General features: G+C 35.4%; 1 protein-coding gene across 1 annotated transcript in view; it reads left to right on the top strand.

Moving 5' to 3' along the window:
* Positions 1–12,534, top strand: part of ANKRD12 (ankyrin repeat domain 12) — a 127,223-nt gene that overhangs the window by 76,567 nt on the left and 38,122 nt on the right. Inside the window, 1 exon segment of the mRNA XM_042910151.1 lies at positions 178–325. Within this exon segment, the coding sequence (XP_042766085.1) occupies positions 178–325 (148 nt within the window).

The raw sequence follows: 12,534 nt of genomic DNA, 5'->3' as shown, positions 1-12,534 counted from the left end.
TTGAGGGTAGATGGCAATGAAAATGGAACTTGAAGAAAGTAATCATGATTTAGAATAGACAGACACTGAGGAACAGAGGCAGAGTAGATGAGGCAGAAGGATATGTGTTTTCAAGAGAATGATTGAAATGACACGGACACTGAAGAGACTAAATCTTCCTACTGTTTAATATTGCAGATAGTCAAACTGTTACTTCGTCATGGTGGAAATCCATTTCAAGCTAATAAGCACGGGGAGCGCCCAGTGGATGTAGCAGAGACAGAGGAGTTGGAATTGCTGCTAAAAAGAGAGGTGCCTTTGTCTGATGATGATGAAAGTTATACAGGTTCGTTTCAGATAATCTACATTCAACTGTTTGTTTGACGTGGTGTTTAGTAAAACATTCTGATTCTGCTTTACAATACAGAAAATGTTTGAGTTCCTTAGAATAATGTTAGCCAGCTATTAAGAATGATGAATTTAGTAACCTAGGTATTTACTACATGTCTTCTGTGTAAGTGGAGACATAATGGCATTGCCCTATTTTCATGATTCCCTCCCCACCCCACCCCCACAAACTGCTATCACATTCAAGTCTACTGCAGAACCTTTCCCCATTAACAGCTGTTAGCACGCTACTCTGACTTCTTTCATTCTGTTATAAATTAGAGAGCTACTAACCAAACCCTTCCTGTTTTTCCTGGCATTAGTGAGTCATCTTTGCATTTTGACTTCTGTGATTTAGGTGGTTGAACTCTGCTCATTGTTGTAAGGTAGGGGCACAGTTTATAAACATCGTATTAAAAAGGAAAGATCTAAAAGAATAGTTCAGAAAAATTTTGATGTACTTGGTTTCCTTTTAAACATAAACAATTAAAGATGTAACAGAAGAAAACTTTACTGCATTAAAGAAAGTCTTTTACCTATAGTTTGAAAGGATTCATGTTTCAGGCAAAAATCCTCATTGAATTTATTCTTCAAGAATTTATTAAGAATCATAATGGCCATTTCCTCACAAAATTTTAAAGAATTTCTACAAGAAATTAGGTAATGCTGCTTCTTATAAATAAGGGAATAAAAATCAAACCATACTCATTTAATCTCAGCCATTTCCAGAAAGCAATAAAGCAACATTTATACTTTTGAAGCAGAAAGGTCTACCCTGTACTTTTTTTTTTTTTTTTTTTTTTTTTTGAGGTAGAAGTGACCTATAACGTTATGTTCCAAGTGTTCAACGTAATGATTTGGTGTTTGTATATATTGCAAAATGATCACTACAGTAAGGCTAGTTAACATCCATCATCCTACATAGTTAAAATATTTTTTCTTTTTTTTCTCGTGATAAGGAATTTTAAGATCTGTCTTAGCAACTTTCAAATACATAGTACAGTATTATCACCATGCTGTACCTTCCGTCCCCACGACTTACTTATTTTATACTAAAAGTTTGTACATTTTGACCCCTTTCATCCATTTCATCTAGTGCCCACCTCTGGCAGCCTATAATCTATTCTCTGTATCAGTGAGCTTGGGGTTTTTTGTTTTGTTTTTAGATTACACATATAAGTGAGATCATACAGTATTTGTCTTTCTCTGACTTACTTCACTTGGCATGATGACCTCAGGGTCCTTTGTAGCTGGCAAGATTTCATTCTTTCTTATGGTTGGGTAATTTATTAAGGCATATGCCACATCTTTTTTAACTATTCATCCATAGATGGACACTTGGGTTGCCTCCATATCTTGGCTATTGTAAATAATGCTGCAGTGAACATGGGGTGCATATATCTTTTTGAGTTAGTATTTTTGTTTCTTCAGATAAATACCCAGAAGTGGAATTGCTGGGAATTGTAATTCCATCTTTAATTTTTTGAGAAGCTTCCATACTATTTTCCATAGTGGCTGCACTAATTTACATTCCCACCAGCAGTGCAAAAGTCTGTTTTCTCCACGTCTTTGCTAACACTTTTTATTTCTTGTCTTTTTGGAACTAGCCATTCTCACAAGTGTGAGGAGATATCTCACTGCGGTTTGCAATTCCCTGATAATTAGTGATGTTGAGCATCTTTTCATATATTGTTGGCCATCTTTACATCTTTGGAAAAATGTCTATTCAGATCCTCTCCCCATTTTTAAATTGGATTGTTTGCTTTTGAGATGTATGAGTTCTCTATATATTTTAGATATTTTCAGATATTTTCTCCCATTCACTAGGTTGCCTTTTCATGTTGTTGATGATTTCCTTTGCTGTGCAGAAGTTAGAATCCCAGTGTTTTATTATGAACATGTTCAGCGGTGCCTGAGTGGCTCAGTTGCTTAAGTGTCCGACTCAGCTCAGGTCATGAACTCATGGTTCATGAGTTCGAGCCCCGTGCAGGGCTCTGTGTTGACAGCTCAGAGCCTGGAGCCTGCTTTGGATTCATATTCATTCATTCTTTCCCTCTCTCTCTTTCTCTCTTCCTCGTCTGCATTGCACACTTTCTCTCTCAAACATAAAGGTTTTAAAAAGTTAAAAAAAAATATTCAAACATACAGCAAAGCTCAAAGAATTATGTAGTGTACACTCTGTACCCACCAAGTACAATTTCTTAGCTATTAACTTTTTACTAGATTTTTTTTATTACATTATCACATATCCAATCTTCTTATTTTTTTGTTGCCTTTCAAAATAAATTGCAGACATTTCTAAATCCTTTAGCAGGCGTTTCATTAACTAGAGTTCTGTTTTCACGTATGATTATTTAAGATAATATTTACATTTGTGAAATTAATCTTCATTGAAGCAGTCTGAATTTTGAGAACTGCATAGACCTGTATAATCTAATCTTCTCAAGATACAGACTGTCTCTGTCATTCCAGAAAGTTCTTTACACCCTTTCCTAGTCAGTTCCCACCCCTACCTGATCATTTATATCTTTTATGGTAAAAATGATTAGGCAAGAATCACTAATGGCTGATAATCTACAGGGGACTTTTTGATGATGAGCAGAATATTTACATGGCCTTTTCACCAATACCACAACAGAGGAGAAGGAAAACAGTAATGATAGAGAAGAGAAATTTAGCAGCACTGAACTTTGTGGTCAAAATTAACATCATCAAGGGAGGGATGGATGCACATCATGTGCCTTCAGATGTGATACCGTGAGAAGGATATAATGTTACTTTTCTAGCATTCTGGCTGTGAATGCATAATCATGAGGAATGTTCTGGTTTTTTTCTTTTTAAGAGCCAGCACCATGAAAGATTAAGAAATGTCAATGTCATAAAGTGATAGAAATGTTCCATATTATGTAAAGAGATAACAGTTAAGGGCTATACCTGTTCCTTGTCTGGATCCTATCCTGGAGGGGGAGAATGACTATATAAAGAACATTATACCATACAAGGAATATGGACAGAAGATTAGCGTTTTATCAATGTAAATTTATGAAGTTGATAACTATACTGTGGTGATAGATAATATCCTTATGTTTTAGGAAATATTCACTGAAGTATGTAGAGGTAAAGAGCCATGATGTATATAATTTACCTTCATGCAGTTCAAAGGAAAAAATGTATATATACACACATGTATATATAGAGAGAATACAAGTTATAAAGCAAGAGAGTATAACAATAACAGGCATATCTGGATAAAGGATATATAGTATTTAGTATTTTTTCTAGATTTTTGTGAGTCTGAAATTATTTCCAAATGAAATTTGAAATAAATACTGGGGTACCGCGTGGCTCAGTTGGTTAAGCATCTGACTTCGGGTCAGGTCATATCTTGCAGTTCATGAGTTCGAGCCCTGCATTGGGCTCCACGCTGCCAGTGCGGAGCCTGCTTAGGATTCTGTCTTTCTCCTTCTCTCTTTCTACCCTTCCCTTATTTGCTGTCTCTCTCAAAATAAATAAACTTAAAAAAAAAAAGTATATATATATGTAAACATATCAGTATATAAGCTTTCCTTGCTTTATGTGTTGAAAAGATATAAAAGCAGTGACATTAAGACAGTATGCAATAATCAGTCATTCCTAGTGCCCAGATTATAATCTTGAAATATATTCTACTAAAAGTAAAAGAAAAGCAGGATGGGCCACCTGGGTGGCTTAGTCAGTTGAGCATCCAACTTCAGCTCCGGTCATGATCTCATGGTTCGTGAATTCAAGCCCTGTATTGGGTTCACTGATGTTAGCCTGGATCCCACTTCAGATCTTCTGACCCCTTCTCTCTTGGCTCCTCCCCCACTCACACTCTCTCAAATTAAAAAAGAAAAAAAAAAATGAAAAGAAAACTGGGAAAAAATAGGTGATTCTTTGAGGAAATCTAGATGGTAAACTTGGGACATTTTGTCATTACAGATTCTAAGGAAACTATCAAAGCCTTGTCAAAAAGCCTTAGGAAACAAGTTGGAGGAATACCCACTGGCCAAAGATGGGATAGTTTGTGCTTCAGTAACAGTATTAGTTGCATCTATGTTTAAATCCATGATTCCATAGTGATAAATTTTTAAATTAATTCATCATCAGAGAACTAATTTGTTATCTTAAAAATTAGGCAAAAATGGAAAGTAATCATTTATTTTGCCTTTCCTATATGAACTTTATCACTGGGTAACTTTATAGGTGAGAAGTATTTACTTTTAAGATTAATTCAGCCAAAAGAATGGGGGAAAAGGATTAACTGTTTTGCAACTCCCAGTTAATATATCTAAGCATTGCTAACATTAAATTAAAAAAAAAAAAAAAAAACTGCAATGCCCCCAATGAAAGAATACAATTCTCAGTCCTCAGGTTCCAGCTGCAACTTGGAGGAAATATCAGGGTTTGAGGGATATGCTGAACTTCATTAACCAAAATCTAGACTGTGGGAGACCCAGACAGCTTTGGTTCTTCAACATAGATTGCATGAAAATGAGAAAGGATAACCTGTAGGAAAAAGTTAAAATGTTTAAAAAGGAGAAAGACTAAAAAAACAAAGCATGTGTTTAATAGGTGAGTTATACTTTTCTGGGGTATTTTTGCATAAAACTCAGTCGAGATAGATGACACTTGTAAGTTCCAGGATATTAGGGTTTGTTTGTTTGTTTAAGTTTATTTATTTTGAGAGAGCAAGCACAATTTGGGGAGGGACGGGGAGAGAGAGAGAATCCCAAACAGGCTCCATGCTTTCAGCACAGAACCTAATGCAGGGCTTGAACTCACAAAACCTCAAGAACGTGACGTGAGCCAAAACCAAGAGTTGGACGTTTAACCGACTGAGCCACCCAGGAATCCCTGGGATATTAGATTTTTTTTTAATACTAAGAAATTCTTGGGGTGCCTGGGTGGCTCAGTTGGTTGAGCATCTGACTCTTGATTTCAGCTCAGGTCATGATCTCATGGTTTGTGGGAATGAGCTCCACATCGGGCTCTGTGCTGAGAGCATGGAGCCTGCTGGGGATTCTCTGTCTGCCTCTCCCTCCCCCTCTCCCTCCCTTACTCTCCCTTATCCTCCCTCCCTCTCTCTCTGTCTACATTTAAAGACGCTAAGAAATTCTTACCCCTCTCTCTCTCTCTCTCTCTCTCTCTCTCTCTCTCCCTCCATTTAAAAGATACTAAAAAATTATTAAGATGATATGTTGGGGAAAGCCTGATAAGCTTTCAGTAGTTTTGAGGGGGACCAGCAATAGTAATAGTTCCTTTATTTCACTAAGGAAATGATCGGCATTTTTACTTCACTTAGGAAGTGATCAGCACTATCACCTATCCAAAAGTAGGATTAATTATAAGAAGAGGAGACCGAGGGTGGGGGCTGTAAAGAAGGAAAGAAAAATACAATATTGGGTAAAGTGTTGATAGCAGTATTTGGTGTAGTAGTGGTAATGTTAATGAATGAAACTAAAACTATAGGCACAATTGTAAAGGGGGCAACATTCTTTCCAGCATCTGTTTTCACCTCTTAACCATCCAGTAGATCTCAGTTCCTTAAGTGGTACATAGACACTGCTTGGTAAATATTTGTTGAATTGCTGGGGAGGGTTTACTGGCCCTGAGGGATTATTCAGGACTTTTCAGCCTCCACAAATCCCAAGAATAGCTAAATCTGTAGGCTGAGTTCATCCATTACAGAGACTAGAAAAGTTTGAGGAGATCTAGAATCAAACAACAGAGAGCCTTCTCCTGGTACTTTAGCTGCTAACTGGCAGGCACAGGGGTGAAGGCCACTTTACCTTCCACCACTACCTCGGTCTACTCCCACCATTGGGTTACAGTGTGCTAACAAAGAAAGGCAACCCTTCAAGGTTGTCTAGAAATCTGAGAGAATGATCATTTTAAACAAACAAAATGTTAACCCAGCTAAATAAAACTACTAGAGGAAGCAGATTAACTTGGACAACAAAAATGAGCACTGAAGAAAATTCAAGTACAGCACAAAATGACTTTTTGGAACTAATAAAAAACATGATTATACAAGCAGAACTCCACTGAGGAATGATCATTGTTAGGGCTTTAAGTTGTCAGACTGGAAAATCATGTAAAATAAATCCTTACAACACAGCAAAAATACAAAGAGAAAGAATCGTAAAAGAAAAAAGACTTAGAGAATAGATCTAGGATATGTAAAAGCTCAAACATGTGAGTAATATCTACAGGAATTTGAAAGGGAAAAAAAGAAGCAGGTGAAAGATAGTCCATAATTAAACAAATAGAAAAAAATTGTCCTGAGCTGAAAAATTTTCTGATAGCCTGAGTCTATCAGTTATAAAGGTGAGTGAGTTCCAGATGGTTTAAGATTTTTTTTTAACATTTATTTGTTTTTGAAGGAGAGAGAGAGTGTGAGTGGCGAGGGGTAGAGAGAGAGGGAGACACAGAATCCGAAGCAGGCTCCAGGCTCTCAGCTGTCAACACGGAGCGGGGCTTGAACTCACAAGCCATGAGATCATGACCTGAACCGAAGTCAGACGCTCAACCAACTGAGCCACCCAGGCGCCCCCAGATGGTTTAATGAAAACATGTGTGCTCACACACACACACACACATATCCCCCCACATCCACCAGACATGTATTTGTCAGTTTCCTTAGTTCTGAATGTAACAAGTTATCTACCAGGAAATACTGTCACATTGGCATTGGACTTACAACTTTTTTTTTTAATGTTTATTTTTGAGAGTGAGAGAGCATGTTATATGTGGAGGAGGGGCAGAGAGCAAGGGAGACAGAGGATCTGGAGCAGGCTCTGTGCTAACCGTGGCAGCAGAAAGCCCCATGCAGGGCTCAAACTCATGAACAGTGAGATGATGACCTGAGCAGAAGTCGGATGCTTAACTGACTGAGCCACCCAGGCTCTCCTGGATGTAGAACTTGGAAGATAAACTGTTGAGAGAAAACTGCACTATAAAAATTCTGTACCTGACCAAGGTATTATTCATATGTCAGGGTAAAAGAAAGATAATAGCAGACATTTAAACATTTAAAAGATGTACTAATAAGTATATTTTCTTATATTTAAAAAAAGAAATTTTGGAAAAATAAACCAACAACTTACAAAAGTGGTTATTTAGTAGAGGAAGGGATATAAAAGGAAGTACATGAATTGTTACAACAGTCTTTGAAAAACAGTCTGGCAACATCTAACAGTACAAGAGCTCTTATCTTGTAGAGATATATACTAAAATATTTCTAGATGAAATGATATGAACAGGATGTGCCTCAAAGTGATATAGGGATAGGATAAATGGAGGTATGAATTGGCCAAGGATTGATGGCTATTGGAGCTGAGTGATGAGTACATGATGGGCTAGTGGTTTCCTGGTGGTATAGTATAACATTGCCTACTTTTGTGTAAGTTCAAAATTTATCATTGTAAACATTTTTTTTTAAATAGGTATGCTCCTTCATCTAGCAATTAAACTTCTGATAATATCTCATGTTTTTTATAGCACTGTTTTTAGTGGCAAAAGAAAAACTGTATGGTGATACAAGGGATTGGTTGCATAAATTGTGGTAGATAGTCACACAATGAACTATTTATTGTACAGCCGTGAGAAAGTAGGTCCTAATGCTATTACTTGGAGAGATTTTCATTAAGATATTTTTGAGTTCGAAAAATCAAGATAATCATAATATCTCAGTTTTAAAATGAATAATATTTGTTAAACCTCTAAGTTTGTAAATGTACATACATTTGTGTAAAATCTTACAAGTATGGAACAGAATTTGAAAGGATATATACCTAGCGAAATGTACTTTGTTGAATCTGTTTACTAACATCACACATGATCTCACTGCCAGATCCCTTAGCTATCTTTTTACTCTAACTGCCCTTAGCTATCTTTTTACTCTTCTGGCAGAATTTGACAATGTTGACGTTCTTTCTAAAATTTTCCTGTGTTGGTTGTTGGAATGTGATTCTCTCCCAGCTTTCATCTAGCTTCCTGGACTGTTTCTACTCAGTTTCCTTCTAGAATCTCATCTTCATTTCTTCCTCATTCCCTTCCCATACATTCCTGTGTCGGTTTTTCCAAAGATTTTACTTTCTGGACTGTCTTCTCATGACACATATTCTCATAGATAAATTTCACCCACACTCAGTTTTAACTACCATCAATATGGTGAGGTCTTCCAGATATGTATTCCATACTTTTCTCTTAAACCTCAAACCTGTATATTTAATTGCTCTCTGGATATTACCACTTAAAATTCCCACAGAAATCAGTAGACCTGAATAGAAGTTCTTTCTCTTCCATTTAGACTCCTTTTCTGTTTTTCCTGTCTCGATTGATGATAGCATCATTTATCTGTATATATGTCACTTGGTGGTCATCCTAATAAACTCCTCTGTCTCCTTTTCCTTCAGTTTTTCAGCACCTGTTCTTGAACATTGATTATGTGTCAGGTATTATTTAAGTACTAGGGATACAGCTGATTAAGAAAATGAAGACGCTAACGTAATCATCCACTAACCTCTGTCAGTTTCTACTTCTAAAATATTTGTAAATCCATCTACCAGTTATAAGCTGCAAGTCATTTGTGCTGTGTGAGACCAGGGCTATAACAGTTAAAATTACATTGACTTTCATAAGAAAGTAAGAAAATAAGATTTGAAAAAGAGAAAATTTGTATATGGTATGTTAATTTTCCTATTTATTATGGCTATGAACTCTGTAACTCTGGTCTCTTCAGAAAACAGTGGCTGTGAAGAGCAGCTTTTATTATAAAACTTGCCATTAGAAAACAGATTGCCTGTGGAAGAGGGGAGGGATCATATCTGAACTTAAATGTTTAATTAGAGTGAAACACATCTTCAAGAGCCTTTTTTGATTTTCACTGATATTGATTGTTTCATGTGTTCATCAACTATGTATTGATTTTTCAGAATATTTATTTTCCACATGGTGAATGTGCCAGAATTATTGCTTGATCAAAGTCCCTCAAGGAATGATGCAAAAATCATCAGTAAGTATCATACAGAAATTTTGGAGTTGCTGAAAAAGACTGATGAAAATACCCACTTTGTTTATTTTACATGAGGTCCTTGTTAGACTTAACTTTATCAAACTTCATCCAATCTAAATTTAGAATGTATTACTATCTAATCAAGAATAACTGCCCATAGATGTTTGTATGTATATAGCCTGATAGCATCATTACCCATCTGGTATATCACATCATCCATGTGACAGATACACTTTAAGAGTTGCAAAGTTAGATAATATAACCAAGACGCTGAATTTTAGAACTTAATAAATTTGGAGGAAATCGTGTTAAATATGTAACATTTAAAATATGGCTTATTCCATTAGGCATTGTGCTTTATGCCAGTGCTACTCAAGTCAAGGTTGCTGTTCCACAAACTGTTACTGGCCCTCAAGATAAGGAGCTTGTGCCAGAATGTAAATCAACACATTGCTTCCCGTTATCAGGAAGGATGAAAGGCTATGAGTAAATATCAGCTGAACTAAACAGTGTGCTAGTGACATAAAATTGATTTCCAGTTTTGGTGCAGGCTCCTTATTTCTCCACAGATTAGTAATAATTTGCAGACTAGCTTCAGTCCAGAGACTACACTGAGTAGCTCTCCTAAGTCATGCATATCAGACATTTATAATATTGCAGGAATACATGTCTTGGTTAGTATAGCTTATTTGTATACAAATGTGTGGCACTTTTAAATTTGCATAATTCTTTAGTCTTTTTCCCCCCTAATTTCTGCCCTTTCCCCACAGTCTTATTCCACATTACCTTCCTGCACAGAAATTCTATCTAATAATGGTGTTTGCTACAAGTAATTGCTTCTTGCTGCTCTGCTGAGGACTCAGTCATATTATTCAGAGTCATGTCACACTCATGAAACATAATTATGGTAATGGAGAAGTGGGTAACTCTGTGTCACACAGTGCCCCCCCCCCATACTTTCTGGCATTCATTAATTGCCAAAGTAGAAATTCTGTTACAGATTTACAGATACTAATTTTATTACTTAAACAGAGTGACCAGTGAACAAAGTTGCAAATGCCAGTCATTGTCAAAAAAGGCATTCACCTTTTTCTTATGTTACTTCAACCACCAGAAATCTGGCCTTGTTTATCGAGCAGCTGCTATAAACTTTCCTCACTTGCGTACTTCACCTTAAGCAAGGAGATACTCCATCATAATAAATAGATGAGCTACTCTTAGCATCTGCTGTAAAAACAGATCAGGAAACTTTTAAAAAGACAGTGATATATTGTTACCCACTGGTGTTTACTGAGTACATTTCTGTGTCATAAAATACACAAAATGACCAGTATTTTTAAAGAGCCTTATTTTCTTAATGTTAAAATATTAAATTGTAACTATTCTAAATATATTGTCATAATTTGTGAAACTCATTTCCTCAGTTTTATATTTCAGGAGCTATGAAAATATGACTGGTTGATACATGCACATACGGAATTATAACAGTTAACAAATCAATAGATCAAAAAAAACAATTATCTAAGTCCAGATATACCAGAAATTTTTATTAAATGGATCATGTGATGTTAACAGTTTAACCATAAGTAGGAAGAAGCATCACCTTAGGAAGTTTTAAAGCAAACCTTTTAACCTTAGAAGTATGAAGATATCTATAGGAAGAAATTACATAAGATGTTTTTAGAGTGTTAAAATATATTATCAGCATACTTGATCATTATAGGAGTTTAGACTTGATCAAGCATTTTGTAGGATAAAGGAATTTGCATGTTATATACCTAAAATTAAAGATTCTCCCGTTTAAGATGTAAAGAATATTTTATCTTCTTGCTTTTCAAATGGCATTTTTAAATCACTTCCAGAATATATGTTAGGAAGTGAGTTAGGCCAGGTGTGGAAAATTATAATCCATTTATAACCCAAGAACCTGATTTCGTTTAATTAGGACTGTTAGCAAACTCTCACATTAAATCCACTTCTGAACTGGTGGAGTGGCAGCAAGCACAGTGGTGGGTGTTCAGCGGTGGGTGTTCAGCACCCTTTCTGTCTCACCTATCCCTGTAGTACCAGTGCTGGGCAGAAATGAAAAGTCCAGTTAGGTAACCGTTATGTACAGAGGATTGAGAATACAGCATGATAGGCAGTGAGATATTCTTTGATTTCATGACCAACCAGACGAAATTCCATAGTGTTTTGCATAGTGTTTTTGCATGCTCTGCTTTTTCTCCTCTGCTTTGTGACATATATGGTACACTTGACACACAGAATTCTGAATTGTAATTTTTCAGACCTTCTTCTAAATATCACCAGCTGCTTCTATCTGAATCTCAAACAAAACCACTACAGTTCTCTTAGTTGAAAATCAATACAGATTTTACCATGTGTTTTTTTATGGATTAATTATATCAACCTAATACCAAAGCTTAAGAATATTTAATTCTACATGGAGTGTTTTTTAAAGAAAAATATGTATGTTAAAGTTTGTTAAGTGGAGAAAAAGGAAACAAAATTACTAAATTACCATTTACTATAGGTGTTCATTTTTAGCAGTGTTTATACAAATTACACACTTCTATATTTTTTGCTTGTTCATATATCAGAAAAATAAATGGAAAATTGTGGTTGCAGTTGAGACGTTCTTTGGATGTCTGCAAATGAATACATTATAAGTCTTTAAATTTTATGTTACATAAAATAGCCTATTAAATATCTCTCTTTGAAGTTTATATAACCAAGAAATTTTAATTATATATGCCCAAAATATGTAAGATTATTTTTTATAAATACCAAAATAGTAGGTTTCTTTGTTAATAATGTTAGTTTAATGGTTTTTATCACAAACTGAATTTCTACCAGTACCTAGCAACTTAAAGTGAGTCTGTCACATAACTATAATAGTTGAGATATTGCTGAATATGCAAGACTAAAACTCTCTGAAGGGTACATTTGGGCAGAACCCTTAAAGACCTTTGACTTTTAAAAATTATTATATATAAAAAATTATTATATATGCATACATTGAGTTCAGCCTTAGCTATATCATTCTGTCTGCAGAAAAATGTTTTATCTAGTCATGATTAAAAGGACCTCCATGTAATATATATATATGTATATATATATATTTGTTATGG

Source organism: Panthera leo, chromosome D3 (genome assembly GCF_018350215.1).
Source record: "Panthera leo isolate Ple1 chromosome D3, P.leo_Ple1_pat1.1, whole genome shotgun sequence".
Taxonomy (NCBI): Eukaryota; Metazoa; Chordata; class Mammalia; order Carnivora; family Felidae; genus Panthera; species Panthera leo.
This window is presented reverse-complemented; position numbering and strand designations above follow the sequence as displayed.